Source organism: Platalea leucorodia, assembly GCF_965183815.1.
Source record: "Platalea leucorodia genome assembly, chromosome: W".
NCBI lineage: Eukaryota > Metazoa > Chordata > Aves > Pelecaniformes > Threskiornithidae > Platalea > Platalea leucorodia.
This window is the reverse complement of record NC_138859.1, coordinates 38,783,946-38,804,883: the sequence shown is the minus strand read 5'-3', so window position 1 is coordinate 38,804,883 and position 20,938 is coordinate 38,783,946. Positions and strand designations below refer to the sequence as shown.

At 46.3% G+C, this 20,938-nt stretch overlaps 1 protein-coding gene across 2 annotated transcripts; it reads left to right on the top strand.

Moving 5' to 3' along the window:
• Positions 1 to 1,516: 1,516 nt before the first annotated feature.
• LOC309601626 (glial cell line-derived neurotrophic factor-like) lies at positions 1,517 to 19,563 on the top strand (the record flags this gene model as incomplete). 2 transcript variants are annotated; one of them, XM_082334769.1, is made up of 2 exons in its annotated part: positions 1,517 to 1,589; positions 19,079 to 19,563. In XM_082334769.1, the coding sequence occupies 2 exons, from the start codon at positions 1,517 to 1,519 to the stop codon at positions 19,561 to 19,563; spliced, it is 558 nt and encodes a 185-aa protein (XP_082190895.1). The 2 variants fall into 2 exon arrangements, with proteins under 2 accessions (XP_082190895.1, XP_082190894.1); XM_082334768.1 differs by having other exon boundaries at positions 1,517 to 1,688.
• Between the last annotated feature and the right edge of the window lie 1,375 nt (positions 19,564 to 20,938).

Below are 20,938 nucleotides of genomic sequence, written 5' to 3'. Positions count from 1 at the left end.
GACACCTCCGCGGCGCCGCTCCTGCCGCGGCCACAGCACCTGCGGCGGCGGTGGGGGAGGCCGCCGGGGCTTGTGCTGGCGGCTCCCCTCTGCCTCCATCCGGACTTGCGACCTTGCCCCCCCTATCCCCACGCCTACCCCCGCACAGAGTCCCGGCGGTCGGACCCCGACCTGGCCCACATGCATCGCCCGTCCGGCCGCTCGGCTCCCCGGCGTTAATGTCCATCTCGGGTCCGACGAGACCAGCTCAGAGGTGAGGGCGAGGCGAGGGTCGCGGTGGAGTGGGCGAGCCGGGGCGGCACCCTCCCTCCGGGGGCACAGGGCTGCCCCGCAGCCCCCTGACCCCGGCGAGGTGCGAAGGCAGCAGCCGGCGGGGAAAGCGCGCACCGGGCAGCTGCGTCGAACCGGGCTGGGAGCAGCTGTCATCGGGGCCATCGGGGTGCGTGCCGTAGCTGACTGCGGGCGGGGCGACCGGAAAGCGAGAAGAGAGGGAATGCGAGAAGAGAAGGAAAAGGAGAGAAGAGAAAAGAGAAGGAAAGGGAAAAGAGAAGGGAAAAGAAAGAGGAAAAGGAAGATAAAGAAAAGGAGGAGAGAAGGAGAAGGAAATGAGAAGGAGAGAGAAACAAGAAAGAGGGAAATGAGAAGGAAAGGGAAAAGGAGAGGAAAAGATTTCCATTTCCCTTTCCTTTCAAAGAGGAAATGGGAAACGGAAAGGAAAGGGGAAAGGGAAAAAGGAAAAAAGAAATATGGAAACAGAAGGGGAAAGGGAAATGGGAAGAGAAAGGGAAAAGGAAAGAAGAAAGGGAAAGAGGAAAGGAAGAAGAAAAGGAAAGGAAAAAGGGAAGTGAAAAGGAAAGAGGAAAGAAAATGAGAGAAAAATGACAGGAAAGGAAAAAGAGGAAAAGGAAAGAGAAAAAGGAAAGAAAAGAAGACTGGGAAGGGGAAAGGAAAGGGAAAAGGAGAGAGAAAGGAGAAGAGAGGGAAAGGAAGGTTTGTTTGTAGCATGGCAAAGCCGTGCAGCCCCGCACCCCAGTTCAGCCCTGTCCACCCTGGCCTAGCCCAGGGACAGGTGCCCTGGCACTGCCTGGGTGCTGGGGGAAGATGAGCACAAGGTGACCTAGCTGCCAGCACAGGGACACGGTCACACCCCCACGTCCCTGGGCGCATGCTCCTGGGACCTGCCTGCCTGCATCCCCCAAAGCAGCTCGCTTGGGCATAGAGGGGCTGGAGGCCATCCTGCACCACCCTCTCCCACGCCGCTCACTGGGAAGAACCCACCTCCCTCACTCTGGGAGGAGATGGGGATGGGGATGGGAAGGTGAGCTGGGCACAGGTTGTTTCCCCCTGCTCTGTCCCTAGGCCTGGCCAGGGTGGACCTGGCTGATCTGGGGTGTGAGGCTGCGCAGCTTTGTCTCAGGGTTGGCAGGGAAGGGGGCAGGACCCGGGGAGCGCAGCAGCTGGGAGCTAACCCTGCCTCTCCTCTCTGCCAGGGGCCCGTGTTAGAAGGAGATCTAAGATGAAGTTATGGGATGTTGTGGCTGTCTGCGTGGTGCTGCTCAACACGGTCTCCACCTCGCCCCTGCCCACTGGTAAGATGCCTCCCAAGGGGCCCCCTTCAGTGGTAGAGGGGCCTGAAGACGATCTCTCCCCCATCAGCCTGCTGCCTCCCTATGCTGTGCACAGTGACTGTAAGAAACATTCCGCTTCGTAGCCACCACTGTCTGTCTTGCTAAACCCGCTCCCCTTTGCCCAGGTATCAGGGTGAGGAAAGGACATCCCACTCCCCCACACCCTTCCCCCCCCCCAGTTTCTACCCCCACTTCTCCCCCAGGCAGGGTCAGTGGTTCTGGTCTGGCTCCAGCAGCTCCAAACCAAGTCATCCTCCAAAGCTCGGGGTTGGCAATTGCAGTGGAAATGTCCTCCTTCCCCCCCACCTCCAGCTCTACCTTCCTGGCGGTCATAAGATCCCTTTGGTTGAAAAACCCAGAGAAATGTTGTATGCAAAATAGTTGTATGCAAAGGAGCTGGGAGGAGGATCAGGTACATACACCTCCCAATGCAGGCACTGAAACTCCTTTCCCACAGCTTTAAGCTCCTCTCTGTGCTCAGACCTGCCAATGCAATTATTCACTGTCTGTAGTGGGCGCAAGTCCTGATGGAGATTGGGCTCCATGGTGCGAGGCACTGTACACATCCTGGAGCGCTGCTGAGTTTCATTAAATCCTTCTTGGATCCTGATCCCGAAATTAGTGTGTCCATGTGGAAATTTACAGAAGAGTAGCAGTGGCAGGGTTAGGAGCTTGATGCAGAGTAATCCACATGAACCGGCTCACAGTAAGACAGCTTACAATCCAAATGACAGATAATAATAATGTCTCGCTAATAATAGGTCTCCTACAATAGCAGATACAGGATTTTCATGGCAGTATGTGAGTGTTATGCTAACACTGGTGGCTTTTTAAAGTGAGAGTTAATATGACTCAATAAGAAGTGGCAAAATACTCACATGAATTGTGGAGATATTCACTTAGCAAAGGCACAGAAGCAGCTCGGAGTTTGCTCCCTATGCCCTTGCTCAGCCCTCTCTGTTCAGCTTGTTGCAGGATGCAGACAGTATCCAGTAATTGGGATTCCTTTTTATCTCCTTATCTGGAGGCATGTCGGTTCCCTGCGCCTGCTGCAGCTCCAGCCACAGGCAGCCCCACTCTGGTTTCTCTGGAAGCAGCTGGACTAACACAGTGTGGAGGCGCCGAGCAGGGAATCGTGTGCCATGACTCCACTTTGCATCCCCTCTCCAACATCCATCTCCTCTTCCATCTGTCCCCACGCACACATATCTATGTCCTTCCCCATTTAGTCTTCTCTATTTCCTTTTCTTGCTTGTGTTTTCCCCCGCTGGAATCTTTCCCAGGCTGCCGCCTCCTCCCATCCCATCCCAGCCTGGTCTCCTGCTGCTCACAGACCAGCAGCCCCCGACATCCTTTCAGCCCCTCCACGCAGGGAGGTCAGCCAAAAGCGCTTCCTTCCAGAGCTCCAGCATGCCAGGGCTGTGGGGCCGTCACACGTGGTGATCTTCTCCATGGCGAGCTGCGTGGCGGGGAAGGTACCAGGGCACTGAGCCGTCCTACGAGAGGCAGTGATCAGCTTTTCAGGCCGCTGTGTCGGTCCCCTCTGCATGGGCTTGCTGCAGCACTGGTGGCAAGAAGAGCATCAGGGGGAAAGCAGCGTGGGTGAGAGAGCATTAATGCTCTGTCTTTCCAGGGTGGGAGTATTTGTACAATACTGCTTTTATCTTGAAACTTACTTCTGGGAATGTGGTTCCTGGTGAGCTGATTTCTCTGCACAGGTAGCAGTAGCAGTCTTGTCTGTTCTTAGTGTCCAAAACTTCTCATTGTTTCCTCCTTTTTTTCTGTGGATTGGGTAAACAAGAAATGGGAAGAAAGATGACCTGTGTTTTACCTGAGCTATGGTAGTATCAATAGACAGCCTCTTCCAGAAATCTGTTTCCAGAGTACAGGCATAGGCTTTGCCAAGCAGAGCTGGGTTGCAGGTTATTGCCCAGGATAGTCATTTCAGAAAGGGCTGATAGTTTGGTCTCGGTCTCTTAACCATGCAGATCACAAATAGACAGGCCTGGCTACAAGGGGAAAGTAAACAGTGCTGTTCTTCACAACAGAAATTGGGGGAAATCCAGGGAGTTCCTGTGATCTTTACACACCAGTGGTTTACACAGCACCTGTGCCTGAAAGTCAGAAACTCTCCTCTCCGCTACATTGCCAAGTCAGATGAGTCAGGGGAGACCTGCAGAAAGGTGGCTGTAAGAATGCAGTGAAATACTTTGATCCACTTTTATGCTGGTTTTAGTTGATTTAAAAGTGTGTGGTGTCTGGAGAGCAGTCTGCAAACACAGAGCCCATGAGGCTGATCCTATCCAGGCACATCTCTGCCTTCCCGCCACAGCAGCACTTTGTTCGAGTCACCACTGTCAGTGTCTTTGACGTATTTGTTTCTCTCTGCTTACCATTTGGTGGCACGCACCCTTCAGCACATGAAAGACAGAACAACATACACAAGAGGAGTCACATCTACACCATGTAGATTTCCCTCTCCTCTTCAAGGTTTCTCTTACAAGCAGAGGGCAGTATGCCATGAGCATGCAGGCATGCTTGCAGCTCCCTGGCTCGTCTGCTGGTGGACCTGCCGTGTATTAATATCTCTGTGAATACTGTTGGTCAGCTGCTTCGCCGAGTGCTTTTGCAGGAGGCAGCTCACAAAGCGGTGGGAGTGCCATCATCACCCATGTTGGTTCATCTGCATAGGGCAGTGTGTGGGTGCTGAGCAGGACTGGGTGCTGCGTGCGTTCAGAGGGGTGCACTGCTCTCCCCTAAAGTGATCCTCACACAGGCTGGGTGGGGAGTAGCAGTTGCGCTCCGAGGTGTGCATTGCTCTTACTCCAGGGAGGTCAGGTCTCCCATACACCACCGGCAGCGGGGGTTAGTAGGGTTGTGAGATCGTGTCCTGCTCCTAGGGACAGGCCAAACACCTTGCTGGAGCACAGATCTGTTTTCCCAGGCCCTTGACACCTTTTTGTGTTCTCATTTGATGGGACTGCTTTCTCTGCAAAGTGCTCTGAGGTCACCTGATGCTACCCCATCTCTTTCAGATTGGCTCAAAACCTTCCTTCATTCCAGCCTACAGGCAAGGTCCTAACCTCCCAGGCTTATCAGGTGTAATGTGCTGACCTTTGCTGTTCAGGGCGGTAATTAGAGATGGCAGAGGGTGTTGGCAATTGCAATCTTCTGCATTTTTTAGTGGACTGGAGGCTGGAGTGAGAGTAGCCTCCATAAATGCAGTGTATTTGAGATTAATCCATTGTTCATAGGCATTTTAGGCATCAGTGTTCATGGGATATCTTATTTCACATGAAGAAGAGTAGCTGTAGCATTTGTAAAGTTAGAAAACCCTTTCTTTCCGTCATGCTACAGTCTGCTGGGGGAAGGACACAATTAGCTTAAATAGCAACTGTGAACAGAACAAATATAAACCAAAATCCTATAAGCTAAAAACTAAGTCAGCAGCTTCAGAAGCATGACAGTGCAGAGGGAGCCAAACACTTGGTTTGACTTATATGCAGTTCCCAGTGAATACATTTTGTAACTGCTTGCTGCTGTATGGCCATAATCAACATGTATGTGAGGACTGGAGTATCCTAAGATCCAGGATATGATATATAGTCTCTTGATCAAGTGAGCAAGCATCTTTAGTAAGAACTAGTGGTATACATGTAGAATTAAATGAAAAATCTCACCATAGGCTTTTCCCTCTTAATAGAAGGAAAAGATGTTTCTTTGCATTATAATGACTGAGTTACTCCATGGCCACTGGATGGTCATTTGTTGTTGGAGCTCCTTTGGTGTGTTATACCATAACACACTGTGTTATGTGTGCATTATACTGCTGTTAAACATTCTTCCTACCCCTGCTAAGGGGTATTTAATGTTAAGTTATTGCATTTAGCTGCAACATTATCAACTAGTATGGAAGGTATCTAGAATGAACAGTGATATTGTAGGGCTCTTTAAGGCAAAAATGGTATTAAATTATACTTCCAAATGAATGCATTTCCTTCCCTACAGTATTTATTAGGCACATTCAGTGTTACGAACCAGAACTCTCATGTTTCTGTCCAGACTTTCCTGCTCAACACACTTATGGTGTGGCATATGCACTTTAGTCTAAAAGACACCCAGAAGCTACAGAGGTAACCTGCCCATGCACAGTAAATCCAATGCATCGGAGAGGTATCTGCCACACTGAGCAGGTGCCGCACTGCGTCATTTGATCTGTGTGTATCCAGTACAGCCGGTGCATCCAGCCAGTGTCAGACCGAGTGTGTCTGTGTCCCTGGGCCAGCATATATATATAGTAAAGTTTGTTTGCATGGGCATGCTCAGGTTATCTAGGCTTTTAGAAATCTTAAGCATTCAAAGTTGCCTTTTTTTTTCATGGGCAAAATTCTAAAAAAAGAAAGAACAGGACACATCTGGATAAATCCAGATGCATTTAGCTCTAGAAGTCGATTTTTCCGCAATCTCAGGTATAACTACTGAATATACTCCTGTGAAGGGTGTTCTGAGACTTAAGGAGGAAAGGACTGAGATGCAAGAGAATATGGTTTTATTCTCATTTTAACAGTTGTCCTTTGTTTAAAGTTTTATGTCTTTGCTCCTTTTCAATTTAGGGACCTCAAAAATTTCCCGGTGGAAGTGTGGATCCTTTTAGATGTTTTGCAGGTGTGGGTTGCTAGATAACATACCTGAACATGCTTTTCTTGGTCACCTTTCATAGGCCTCTTCAATATATTTTAGAAATCCCCATGTTCAGGGTCTGCAGATGACAAGCTGCAAAACCTTTCTTGGAAGGCTGAAGAATTCAGCAACATAACCATGTTCAGGATCATCAAACATCTAAATAGGCCACTGCCACATTAGTGCTGGTTGACACTGCACAATTGTAATTTTTGACAAAACCAGCTGTAGTTTCTGATCAAGTAATATTTGGTAAGGGGAACCAAAGGAAAGATTTCAATGATTCTTGGAAATCCAGTCCTAAGAAGAAAGAAGAGAAGAAAGAAAACAGAATCAAAAAGATTTATTTGAGAAAGGTACAAACAAAGCATTAAGACACAAAATATACATTAGAGCATGTCTGTTTTTAAGATCAAGGACAGAAAATGAATTATGTAAGACATTTCAAATATCAGCATTCTTTTTAAGGAATAAAGCCACATTGTATGACACTAGCAGATATTTAGGCTTTTGTCTTAGTCTGTATGTATTGGTACAGCACTTAAACTGAAACCTGCAGGTACATTTCTTTGAAGTCAGTGGGACTTGTACAAATGCTTTAATGCTTATTGAACAGGAATAGGCTTCAAAAGAAGGAAACGCTGAAATCAAAATACTTGTTTTCCTGCGTCTGGGCCAGGCAGTGTTACAGCAGGTATGCCAAAACTTCTCAGGTGGCCATGTTTTTAGAGGCAAGCTGGTCATATCCACTTTAACTAAGAAGCTACATACAAATATCTGGACTACCTCTGCTCCCATCCCAAGTGTGTAAGATTTCTTTGGCAAAACCAGCAATTACTCAGGAAATTTCTGACAGGGAGGTGTGGATCCAGCGTATTGGCTGGGAAGGGGACAGAGCTCTTTGGAGCCCGGCTGCCTCTAAGCAGCTGCCGATGCCATCTGACAGGTCGTGGTCCACACATCCCAGCGTGAGACCTCCTGCAGCGGAGCATGTAGCACCTGTCCTAGAGCGAGGGACTGTTTATTATAATAAGAACACTTTCTGAACTGCAATATTAAAACTTTTCATATCGTTCCTATTGTAAACAGGTTGAAATGCAGGTAGTGAAAGGCGACAGTAGAAGAACGCGTATTATTTATAGGTCAGATCAAAATCTGATAGCAGCAGAAATTGTCACAGTAGGGGCATCAGCTGTGGTTTTGCCTGGATGGCTCTACTTTACTGCCCCAGGGAAGAGACTGGGATAGGGTCCCTTCCTGCTGCTTTGCTGCCTGTGTTTGTTTCTTGGGGACACTCCTAAAACCCAACGGGAGATGCAGTGTAAGAGCACAGGCAGCCCTGGAACAGTTGCTTGATTGGTATAGTTGAGCTGTTGTTGCAGTGACACTTCTGCTGTTATTTCTGTTACGCTGTTCCCATTCAGTGAGCTGGCACTAAAGTGGGGCTGGGTGAACAATGTGGGGGTTTACTGATGTCGTGCAAGGGCTGGGCTGGATCACTTCTGCACCAGGAACGCTAAAGAGAATTTCTTCTTATTACCAACAGTAGTTCCTCTGTTAAAGTCTCAGTGCCATGCCTATTAGCTGGCTGCATGCCTTCTTGCTAATAGAGGTCACAGGTTTTGGGTCCCAGTCATACATACTCATTTGAGGCTCTTGCAGGGATGGGACAGAACCAAATATTAAGCATAAACCCAGGTTTTACTGGGAAGCTGGAGATTTATTCAGCATGGTATGGATTCGGAGGGGTACAAGGCCTTAGTGAGGAGACATGGTGGGCAACAAGGCAGGTATGTGCTTTGCTTCACCCAGGTTTGGCTCCTGCTCAGTCAGTGGCTTCAGGCAGGGCACTGCCACTTTTTATTTTTCCCCTTTTACAGTGTTTATGCTGTAACTTCTTCAGATGCAGAGACTTCCTCGTGGGTGCTTGAGTACCCACACAGCCCCGTACAATAAGGCCCTAGTGCAGATGAGCCTCTGGCAGCTACTGCAGGATCTGTCACAAAACCTCAAGAGTGACCGCTGAAAAGCTGTCTGGTCCTCAGTGCTTCAGAGCTGTTTTTTCAAAGCTCTGAATCAGAGGTGAGACCACATCCTCTTGCTGCTCCTTTGCTGCTTGACTGCCAGATGAGACACTCCTTTGCCCAGGGGCCAGAGGAGGGATCCAGCCCCAGGTGCCAGCCCAAAGTCGGGCAGGATCTTGTGAACAACTCCTGCCTGGACCAGACAAAGAACAAGAAACTCTTTTGGACAGGTCAGCTTGCAAGGCAGCTTCTTTTACTTCACCCAATTCACCTGACCTTGCTTTTTCCCTCTGTTACCAGGTCATGCCCCCAACTGGCAGCAATTATGATGGTCCTGTTGTTTCTCCCCTTTCTTCTGGTAGCAACCAGTATTTCATACCTGTGAGAAAGCAGGCAAAGGATGCAAGGGGAGGCACTGCCAAGCATGGCAGTGTGAAAATATGAAGTACTCTGCAGATTTGCCCTTATGACCAACACATGGGAAGCGGCAGGGTTAGCTAGTGAGCTACAAACACAAAACTTGGCTGCTCCATTAGGAACAAGCACACCAGGTAGGTTAACCCTGTGCTTTATCATACCTGACTGGTGTGAGTGGCCCTGGAGTCATCCTCCAGGTTACTTACTTAGCACTTTACCTTGATGAGAGACAAGTGACACCGGTGAGAGGCTCCATTTCTAAGGTCTCTCTGAGTTGGAGGGGAGGATGCAGTGTTTTCTGGGAGCTGGCAAGGCAGGGAGTGAGGTAGTGAACCAGAACTGTATTAAAGATGAGCTGGCCCTGGTGTGTTTGATGCTCTATTTACTAATGGACACAACCGACTGGTTTCCATTTCACTCTTAGCCTCACAGATTTTCATGCAAGGCATGAAAGCAAAGTCATGCCTCAGAGAGGTGATATTTTAATTGTTTAAATCCTGAAAACTTTTCAGTATAACTAGTTTTAACACCTATCTTTGCTTTGATGCCTGCATGATAGGCTTTGTTTTTCATGAAAAGTATTTCATTTTTAATAAAATAAAGGTTTTATCCCCACCACAGTTCACACCTTTTTACTTTACAAAGCAGACTGATCATCACACTGGTAATTTTAACCTCACTAAGGTCACACTTCCACAAACAGGTTACTCCGAGGGTCTCCTAAAGTACGCCTTTGTGGTGTGAGATGGGGAGATTCTGTGTTTGGATAGGGCTTGTCCACTATAATAAGTACCTGAAAACATTATTGCAAAGCAAGCTAAATACAAAAATGATTAATGAATAAATGGTATACCAGAGTCATCTGTATAAGCAGCAAAAAATGAGGATGATTCATTGCAGTCACAGTTAGAGGCACATTAATTGTATATTTCCCACTAGCAAATGATCTAAGAAGAAACATCTTTGTGAGTATAACTTTGGAGGAAACTTAAAAAACAACCAGGAAAGAAAGGAAATTAAAATATTTTAGTTAAGAAGGTCCTGGATTAAAGTACCAGAACTGTTTTGAAAAAGAGCCATTTGATCCTAACACAGATCTGGATCTGAATTTTCTAAATAATGCTTATCATTATAATGAGCTGGATTAACCTCCTTGAACTTTGAAATCTTACTTTAAACAAGAGTCTGAATGCTGCTGTTTGAACTTCTCCAATTGAAAGACAGCTTTGCTTAAGTGAAATATCCTGGTAATTTTATTAAATGTTTGGCCTGAACTTTTGATGTAGTAGCTATGCAATCCCACAAATGCATGCATAAAAGCTACAATGTAAAATAAAAATTTAATTTTATCATTTTTAGTATACCTTATGTGACTTTTATTATATCACTTTAATTCAGGATATGCAAAGTGCCAAATAATGCTGCAGTGATGTAATTAAATTTTCCTAAGATCAGTATAGAAAACTATTCCTTAAAGTACAGTTTCCAATAACTTATGTCAAGTTTTATGAGATTTTAAAAAAAAGAAAAACCCACTTATATAAATTATTATTTTGCAATTAATAGAATTTAAGCTTTTCTTGTAAACCATAATAGACAGCATGGTCAAAAGAGACTGTAGTTAGCCTTTTAAATCCATAACCAGGCACCAAAATGAGTAACTGGATTTTTTTCTCAAAAGCTGGAGATCCATCTTTTCCCACTGAAATCAACTTGTGGTCAGATACAAACTGATGGTTTCTCTACCATGCTGGGTTACTGCCACTGCAGGGGAATATTTGGCTTTAAAATAAATCTGTTGCTAGTGAAATCAAAGGAATAGTTTTACAAAATCTAATTGTGGTTACATTTGAATAGACAGAAATAAATTGTCCATTTTTCCTTAATGGAAACTGTTTTCTTGAGAATGTGATGAGTTTGGTTTGGATGTTTGTTTAGACCTATTTTATGTAGAAGTCTGTCTGAACACCGTATAATTTATTCTTCTAAAAAGTGCAGGCATCAGATCCCGGTCCTGCTGGCACGCAGTGTCTCTAATTAATTGGAAATGCAAAGGCAGGCTCTGGGGGGTTTGCAGTGGGGAAGATGCCCAGAGGAAGGCACGTTTCCCTGCGTGCCCAAAGCAGAGCTCTGGGGTGGCTTTCTGCAGAGGTTGGTGGGGAGCACCACGGGTGTTTGGCTGCAGGAGCCTGCGCCTGTATACACTGCCAGCTCTTGCAGTGCCCAGGGGACAGGGACTGTGTTTGGGGACAGGCAGGTCAAAGCCTCAGGTTCCAGAGAGCAGCAATGAGGAGAGAATTTCAGTTTGTGTTCAAGAGGGGTGTTCCTAACCCAAAAGGTTGGGTCAAAACTGTGATCTGAATGTGCCCTAAAGGTTCAGAAAGCAAGCAAACAGCAAGCAGATGATGCAAACGTTCTTGTTTTTTTAAATGTCTTTTAAATGAGTCTCATTTCTTTATTTTTGTTTGACTCCTGGAGTTTTGGATGTTTGGCATTGACCAACTCTGTGCCCAGCCTGGTCACTCTTCTGGATTCCTATGATCACCAGTCCTGTGATGTTTCATTCTTTCATTCTTTACTTTTTAATTCATTTTCTGATCCTGTGAGAAACTCCTGGCAGATCAAGAGCTCTGATTCAGCTGGACACGGAAGACTGATGGGGTCTGTGAGCCTTTTTGCCACACTGTGAACAAGATACACAGAGGCCCTGTGCCCCCTGAGGGAGGATTTTACATTTCCAGGACGTATGGTCCTTTCCCTTGGGGAATGCCTGCTTTGAGGTGCATCACACTCATGTATGTGTGAACCAACCTTCACTAACCTATATTGAGCACATGCTGTTGTGGGCTATCCCATCCTGTCCTGTCCTGTCCTGTCCTGTCCTACCCTACCCTACCCTACCCTATCCTATCCTATCCTAGGTGGCTTCAGATTTTTAAATTCTAATTCCTTCACACCCTGGAGCCAGGTACTACTGCTCAGAGAAGATCTTTACTGCCTTTATTGCCATAGTATCTGAGCATTTTCTGCTGGCACTTTGTACATGTGTACGTGTAAATACAGCACACATATACACACATCCAAACTGTATATTTTATAAGAAGGGATAATAATATGTGCTTTTCCCAGGGATGTGAAATCCCCACGGAAAGCTCTGTCTGCTGTACAGTCAAGTCAGCGCAGTCCATGCAGTATTAGAGAAGCAAAGCTGCCAGGCTGTTGACCTTCATTACGAAACTATAAATGGTTTTTAAACAGTGTTTGAGACAGAGGGGTAACTAAGTAAAACAGATCATGGCTCAATCAAGTGGCTTTATTCAGGTTACAAACCAGCACTCGATGCCAAGGCAGCCCCTATGAGTGCGGTGGTGTTTCCTAGCCACACAGCTCAGCTCAGCGCCCTCTTCACCCCCAGCAGCACTTACCACAGCGCAGAGACCAAACAAGTGCTCAGCAGGTGGTGGCTGTGGTGTAGGGAGGTCTCTTGGCATCCCTGGAGCACATCTACCAAGTGCCCATCAGGCTGGGGTGGTCCTGCTGTCAGTCTTCACCCTCCCTACTGTCCATTAGCCTTTTATGGTCTTTAGTCCTTGGTCAGTGGTTATTGCTTATTCATGTATGATGTCTGGTGGTAGCTTCCTTAGCGTTTATCTCTAGTGCCTTGTTTCAACCCATCACGCCTTGTGTTAATGCTGGCATTTCTACTTGGTTGCCCAGGGTCCTACTTCAAGAGTTTTTTACGGCATTTTGTTTTGGGCTCTCAGGCTTTGCACCCATACTTATTGAACAACCAAATATCCCTACTGAGTCATGACTGGCACCTTGGCATAGGCCACTAAGTCAACTCTCACTTCACTCCTGGCTGTCAAGGTTTCCTTCAAACCCCTGCGAGCCACTCAGTGAATGTTTGTAGTCACACCAATGACTATGCTTTGTTAAGCAGCAGAAAATTAGCACCAAGCCACATTTGATCAGCATGAGCCCCATTGCTTGGGTCCATGATTCAGTGGTTGCTGGGTCCAGCTGCGCTTGATGCAGTACCAAGAGCACAGACCCACACCACTGAGTGTGTGTTGAAACTCAGCTTTTTGGGATTGTGTTGAGTCTGGTTGATCATGGGGAATTGGAGGTGTTCCTCGAACAGTGCTAAATTTTGGAAGCAAACTTGGGGCACATTGGCAGTCCAGTTGGAATGTGCCAAAAAGTGCATTGTTGCATTGATCGTGACTAGTTTGGGCCTCCACAGGTAGAGGGTGTTGTTACTTACAACAACTTGCAAGGACTCACTGGGTAGCCCAGTAATGGAGCTGCCATTGTGGTTAACGTCGTGTACACACATAGTCCTGTAACAGCATGTGTGGTTGTAGGTGGGCAGACACTGACCAGGGTCGATAGGTCCAGCACGTTTCCTTGAGGGGGGCTCCGTGCCCACCCACCGGTTCCCTAATATCACCCACATGCCTTGTGTCTCCTCAAGTGATGTAATCTCCAAATAATGGGAGTCACTGCAGGAGTCCTCTGGACAGATTTGGATATCTGTTTGGGATATTTTCCAGTCCCCTGGGCTGAAGGGGAAGTCCACCCTGGAGACAGAAAATTGGCATTCATCTTACTCATAGTGCTGGCATCCCTCCCAGCGAATCTCCCAAGTGGCCTGATGTTGCAATAGGGGATGAGCTGAGTAGGGATCCTTGGCTCTGTTAGACGTATCAGCCATGCACGCTTCATCCCGGGTTACAGCTTGGAGCGCTTCTTGCATGGTTTGTGTTAGAGCCCCAGTGAGATTAGCGGGATTGGCCATGCTGCCAATTACCCCATCTTTGCAGCAAGTCCATGTGTGTAGGTAGGGCTCCTCTAGTTGGATACCCCTCTGGCTTGATTACTTGATCTACTTTTTCCCCTACTGCTTCCACCTTCTGCCATGTTGACACCCCATGCCTGCATTAGCAGTGTTGCATAGGGCTTATCTACGGTGTGTTTCCTCCACCTTAAGTGTCATAGGTGACTAGCAGCACAGAAGGCTCTCAGCAACATTAGCTCCCTTGGTGCAATTGGGGCAGTCATCACGCATGAGTCAGGATAGATGTCATCATGGGCTCTGAGCAGGGACACGGTCCACAACATGGGCCTTTCCCCCTCTTTATCTACCCTCCAGGGCATACTTGGATCGGCTTGGGCAGGACAGTGCTTGGACCCTATTAATATTTGATTAATATTTAACCAAAGTAGACTCCTGCATATAGCACTGTTGCAGGGGTAGGCGACATTTTTGCATCTGAATTGCAAGCAGTTTAAAACCAATGTGCCTAGTTGGTTTATCTCTTCAGGTAATCCACAGTTTTGTTTCTCCCTTCTTAGGTGGGGGGAGACTTACTTCCCTCACTGAAAAGGCAGCATACCAGATTTGGGATAAATATGAGGCTGAAAGTTGCAGACGAGTCTGGTATAGGTTAGGTTTCTCTGTAACAATCTCCCAGCTCCTTCCTGATGATTGACCCTTGCATGGATTTCATTAAACCCTAGTATACTTCCCTGATGGTTGTATTTCACTCTCCACAGACAACGTCTTGTTGTGTCATACTGTTGCTACAAGGGTTGGGCCAGAAATATGACAGAGGTGTGGGCTGGGGTAGTCACAGTAGTATGAGGGGGCAATTTGAAGGTGAGAGTGGGGAATGGCACAGCTAGAGCCATCTCCTCAGGGCCACATCCTTCCCCTATTGGGTTATAAGCTAAGAAACCTAGCTTCTGTGTAAGAAACCTAGAAACCACACGGTCCCACAGGAACAAGAACAAGTGCCTCCTGCCAAACTCCTCTCTATCTGCTTGACCAACCTCATCTCCTTCTATGACAAGGTGACCCGCTTAGTGGATGAGGGGAAGGCTGTGGATGTTGTCTACCTGGACTTTAGTAAGGCCTTTGACACTGTCTCCCACAGCATTCTCCTGGAGAAGCTGGCTGCTCACGGCTTGGATAAGTGCACTCTGCGCTGGGTTAAAAACTGGCTGGACGGCTGAGCCCAGAGAGTGGTGGTGAATGGAGTCAAATCCAGTTGGCGGCCGGTCACGAGTGGTGTTCCCCAGGGCTCAGTGTTGGGGCCGGTCCTCTTCAATATCTTCACTGATGATCTGGATGAGGGAATTGAGTGCACCCTCAGGAAGTTTGCAGATGACACCAAGTTGGGTGGAAGTGTTGATCTGCCTGAAGGTAGGAAGGCCCTACAGAGGGATCTGGACAGGCTGGATCGTTGGGCCGGGACCAACTGTATGAGATTCAACAAGGCTAAGTGCTGGGTCCTGCGCTTAGGTCACAACAACCCCATGCAACGCTACAGTCTTGGGGAAGAGTGGCTGGAGAGCTGCCTGGCGGAAAAGGACCTGGGGGTGTTGGTCGACAGCCGGCTGAACATGAGCCAGCAGTGTGCCCAGGTGGCCAAGAGGGCCAATGGCATCCTGGATTGTATCAGGAATAGTGGGGCCAGCAGGACCAGGGAAGTGATAGTGCCCCTTTTTACTCGGCACTGGTGAGGCCCCACCTTGAATACTGTGTTCATTTTTGAGCCCCTCACTACAAGAAGGACATTGAGGTGCTGGAGCGTGTCCAAAGAAGGGCAACGAAGCTGGTGAAGGGTCTAGACCACAAGTCTTATGAATAGCAGCTGAGGGAACTGGAGTTGTTTAGTGTGGAGAAGAGGAGGCTGAGGGGAGACCTTATTGCTCTCTACAACTACCTGAAAGGAGGTTGTAGCGAGGTGGGGGTCGGTCTCTTCTCCCAAGTAACAAGTGATAGGACAAGAGGAAATGGCCTCAAGTTACGCCAGGGGAGATTTAGGTTGGATATTAGGAAAAATTTCTTCACCGAAAGGGTCATTAATCATTGGAACAGGCTGCCCAGGGAAGTGGTTGAGTCCCCATCCCTGAAGGTATTTAAAAGACGTGTGGATGTGGTGCTTAGGGACGTGGTTTAGTGGTGGACTTGGCAGTGATAGGTTAACGGTTGGACTCGATGATCTTAAAGGTCTTTTCCAACCTTAACGGTTCTATGATTCTATGAGTCTATGATTCTATCTGTATCTGTGCCAGGGCCAAGGTTATACTTCAGTGATGGGGGCTGTGCCAGCTCCATGTGGATCGTCTTGCTTGCTTGAATCTAGCAAGGTATCTACCCCTTCTTGCTTTCAAGGAACGTAGCCCACCCATTGCCTTGACCTGGACCTTGCTCAGTAGGGCAGTATTCGTATAGTGTAGGCAGACCAGCCTGTCCTGCAACAGAGCCAGGTGGTGCATCCAATGGACACACCTATCCAAGCTACCCCCTTCCAGTAGGTATGGCTCATAGTGGGTATTTTGGTACCTGCTACAGAGTTAATGACAGAGGAGTGCAAGAAGGGTGCACTTACCATTGGTTTCACAGGCTTATGGGGCTTGGCGCAAGGTCCTGCTTTGCTCAGGTCCCATATAGCTGTATAGGTAGCAGCCATCCCTCCTTCATGTCTTTTCACAGTCACTGGTCCGGGAGATTGTTTCCATTAGCATTGGATACCTGTAAAACACAGTGGAACTCACTTTTCCCAGTCCCAAACTCTACAGGATCCCGCTTCCCATGTGTCACCCTCATTATGTGAAGGTACAAGATTGCCTGCAGACTCTTTTACCAGTCTGCACTATTTTGCTGGAGCCATCCATGAAAAAACGTATACTTCTGATCCATCCCTGTTTTATCATGGAAGGAGGCTTCTAGGATGTGGCTGCTTTGGAGTGGGGTCCATATTCCTCCTTAAGCGCAGATGCACTGTGTTTCAGCAGGTTTTTGCACTAACAGAGTTAACATCCTGCTGCCCCCATCTCCTGCATATTTGGTGCTTCTGTTGAGGATATAAAGGTGCACCTTTGCTAGGCAATGGGAGGCAGCCTTGTATCTTCTCTCCTGTTAACAGAGTCCATGCCACCGCATGTGGGCTGGGTACATTTGCTGCCTGATCTCCCATCAGGGCTCCTGTCTGTTATAGTGCTAATTAGGGAAATGTGGTGCTGAGCCTTTGCCTAAGGAGCTGTTCCTATCTCAGCACCTGACTGAGTGAGAGCCTTTGTGGCTCAGCAGAGGTACCAACCCCCAGCCAGGTGCACTGTCAGGTATCACCTTTCCCAATATTTGCAGTTCCTGGGACATTCGTAGGGGTCCTTCTGGAGATGGAGCCCCATTACATGCAGGGCTGGGTGCATGACACTGGTCTGTTATATGGGTGGGCACTTAGGAGATAAGTACAGAAAGAAGAATCCTCTTAGGTCTTCATGCAAAGGAAGTGAATCCTCAAAGACTCGATTTTTGGCACAATGACTGAGAAAAAAAAAATCTCAATACTGCAGTGATGTCATTTACATGTTTAAGAGACAGTCATTAATAATATAACATAAGGGCATGCACACATGGGCTCCTGACAGCCTGACCCTCCATTAAATCACTGTATTCACTAAAGCAGATAACATTGAGGGATTTAGTCCATGGGAAGTTTAAAGATTTCAAAACGTGATTTTATTCCAAATCATGATGAAAAGCTGAAATCTCAGAGTGTTTCAGAAGAAAATGTTCAATTTCACTCTCCTTGAAGTGGTTCATTCTGCTAGTATCAAAACATTTCATTGACTTCAATGCTATTCAATATCTTCATAAGTGATCTGGATAACGGGATCAAATGTAGCCTGATGAAGTTTGCAGATGACACCAAATTGAGTGGGGAAGTAGACACTCTGGAAGGGAGAGCCACCCTGCAGGAAGATCTGGATAGGCTGGAAGAGTGGGCTAACAGGAACCTTATGAAGTTTAACAAGGACAAGTGTAAGGTCTTGCACCTGGGAAAACATAATCCAGGAGTGCAGCTCAGACTGGGATCCACCTGGCTGGAGAGCAGCTCTGTGGAAAGGGACCTGGGGGTCCTGGTGGACAGGAAGCTCAACATGAGTGAGCAGTGTGCTGCTGCGGCCAAGAAGGCCAATAGGATGCTGGGTTGCATCAAAAAGGGCATCACCAGCAGAGATAAAGAAGTCATTATCCCTCTCTACTCGGCGCTTGTCAGGCCACACCTGGAATACTGTGCACAGTTCTGGTCCCCGTTATACAAAAAAAGATGTGGACAGGCTGGAGGGGGTCCAGAGAAGGGCCACCAAGATGATCAAAGGTCTGGGAAGCCTGCCATATGAGGATAGGCTGAGAGAGCTGGGTTTGTTCAGCCTTGAGAAAAGGAGGCTTAGAGGTGATCTCATCACCATGTACCAGTACTGAAAGGGGAGCTACAAAGAAGATGGAGACTCCCTTTTTAAAAGGAGTCACATGGTGAGGACAAGGGGTAATGGGTACAAGTTATTCCCAGGGAGATTCCAATTGGACATGAGAGGAAAATTTTTCACAATGAGAACAATCAGCCATTGGAATAATCTCCCCAGGGAAGTGGTTGACTCAGCTATGCTGAACATGTTTAAGACTCAGCTGGACATGGTGCTGGGCCATCTCGTCTAGATTGTGCTAGAAAGATTGGACCAGATGATCCTTGAGGTCCCTTCCAACCTGGTATTCTATGATTCTATGATTTAATTTACTTGAATATTTTATCACTGGTAGAGTATATATCAAATGAAAAATGAAATAGATAATTTAATAAAAAGAAAATGCATTAATAACATTTCCCTTGAAAATTAACAGCATCTTGTGATATGAAATAATTCCATGAGAAATTTTTCAAAAGCTCTGATAATAATTATTCCCTAAAAGCATTAAAAAAAGCAGGCATTCAGCCAGGAATAATAACTCAGCCTGGCACTCCAGGAAATTCCTCCTTCTGTCCTACCCAAAAACCTTATCGATAGGTGGCTAACCACTGCTGGTGTGAAAAGACAACAATTAGCATTTATAATCACAAAATTGCTTTAAAGAAACCTCTTCTTTTTGCTGCTTTGCTGGGAAGAGCCTGTATAACCTCTCTACAGTAGCTTCATACACCCATTAACGAATATTTATATCATGACATGCTTTTCTTTCCCTTGATTTTGACAGGGCTTATTCAATATTGAAAGATGTGCCAGAGTGCTACCAAGCATCAGCAGACACCTACAGAGATACATACATATCTCATTTCTTTTTCCCCAAATGAGTTTCCATGATGATCTAAACCATTCCAAATTCTTCCTGATTGATTTCTGAGGGTCCTGGGCACACTCTCTGAAGTGATGGGCAGAGCAGCTTGCATGTGTCTAACATTTTTGAGCCACGAATGGATAAACTTCCATTAATGACAACTGACACATGACAAAGCCTTTTCTCTCTTTCCCAAACAGCTAATATGCCAGAGGATTATCCAGATCAGTTTGATGAGGTAGTGGACTTTATTCAAGCCACCATTAAGAGACTGAGGAGGTCGCCGGATAAACAGACTCCGATTTTTTCTAGGCGGGAGAGAAACCGGCAAAACACAGCCACAAACATAGAGAATTCCAGCAAAAAGGGAAGGAGGAATCAAAAGGGCAAAAATCGAGGATGTGTCTTAACAGAAATGCATTTAAACGTGACTGACTTGGATTTGGGATATGAAACCAAAGAAGAGCTAATTTTCCGGTATTGCAGTGGATCTTGTGATGCAGCCGAGACCACATATGACAAAATTTTAAAAAATTTAACCAGAAAGAGAAAACTAGTCACTGACAAAGTAAGGCAAGCTTGTTGCAGACCCACAGCCTTTGATGATGACTTGTCCTTTTTGGACGATAACCTGGTTTACCACATACTGAAAAAACATTCCGCAAAAAGGTGTGGATGCGTCTGACTGCTGCACGCTGGAGACGGCTCCAGTTTTGCATTCCTGCTATGATGCAAAGAGAGGGACCAAGGTTCCCGGGGAAGCGTCTGCTCAGAGCGGAGAAAAGAGGACCAAGAACGCAGAACAAGGGGTTGTGGGAGCCTGGGGGGGGGCGTGAGGCGGCGTAGGAGGATGGAGGCTTTTGAAGTCCTACGGGAAAGTAAATAAAAGCTCAGGTGGAGATGCCAATGGCTGGATGGTGTGCACGCTCCCTTTCCCGTTTGACACAGTCCACTGTCAGTGAGACTCGTATCCATGAGGAATGTGCTTAAAAACACAACCCTGCTGTACCATGCAGTGTTTTAGTTATCCCATCCATGCCAGGAAGCTTATCTGAGAAGTAGCTTAGGAGTACCTTACTTATCCCCTGCACCCTCAATTTTACTGAAAGACACATTGTACTATTGCTCATTGAAGGGCGGTTCCTAAGCACTTAGGACAACTTCGAAACTATAAGATTAATCTCGTAAGTAAGATGATATTGGACAAATATCAAAATTCCCAGGCTTAAGTTCTCTAGGGCCAGTATCAATACAAAGCAAAACAGTTCCACTTACTGGTTAAGTTTGATTATTTCCATCTCATGTTTCTTCAAAATGAGTGTAGGATTTCATTCTTCTGCTACCTATGAAAACAAGTTGGGTTTTTAAGCACTTATTCCTAGTATAGTAAGAGAAATAACAAGCCTGGCCTACACAAAATGCATTTCTTTTGGTTTACAAAGGACTAACATAACTTGCATAACTACATTTCTATTTGGTCATTGTGAGTGAGCAGAGACTATTTGATGCAATGCATCCATTCAGAGACATAAATATACAGAAGATATTTATTGAGCTTAAGTTATTGTTATTTATTACAGTTCAGTAATGAGTCTCCTTATTTATTAACGTTTCTTTTCAAAGGTGCCAAACTAGAAGATACTTGGAAGATACAGTGAGACAGTTAAGTTGGGAACAATAGTCCATGCTTTTGACTGAAAGTGTTAACTTGAATGCAAAAAATCACTTACTTTACCTTTTTTCTTTTAAACAAAATCCTGATTATGTTCACAAAATGTAGTGCCAAAATCTGCAGCCCTTCCTCCTGTTCACTAATACTTTTGAAAATTACTGCAGTCATACATGTGCAGGAGCAGCAATGGCTCTGCACAAGTGAGGGTCACAGGACTTGGCTCAACATTAGCAGTTTGTTATAAAAACTAATTCTAGTCATATTTTAAACGTAGCCACATTTTTTTTCTCACACTTTTTGCCAACTGACCTCATATAACTATTGACAAATGGAAAATAATTACATTTAGCCTTATAATTTCTTGTTATATTTATTTAAGCTTTTCCTT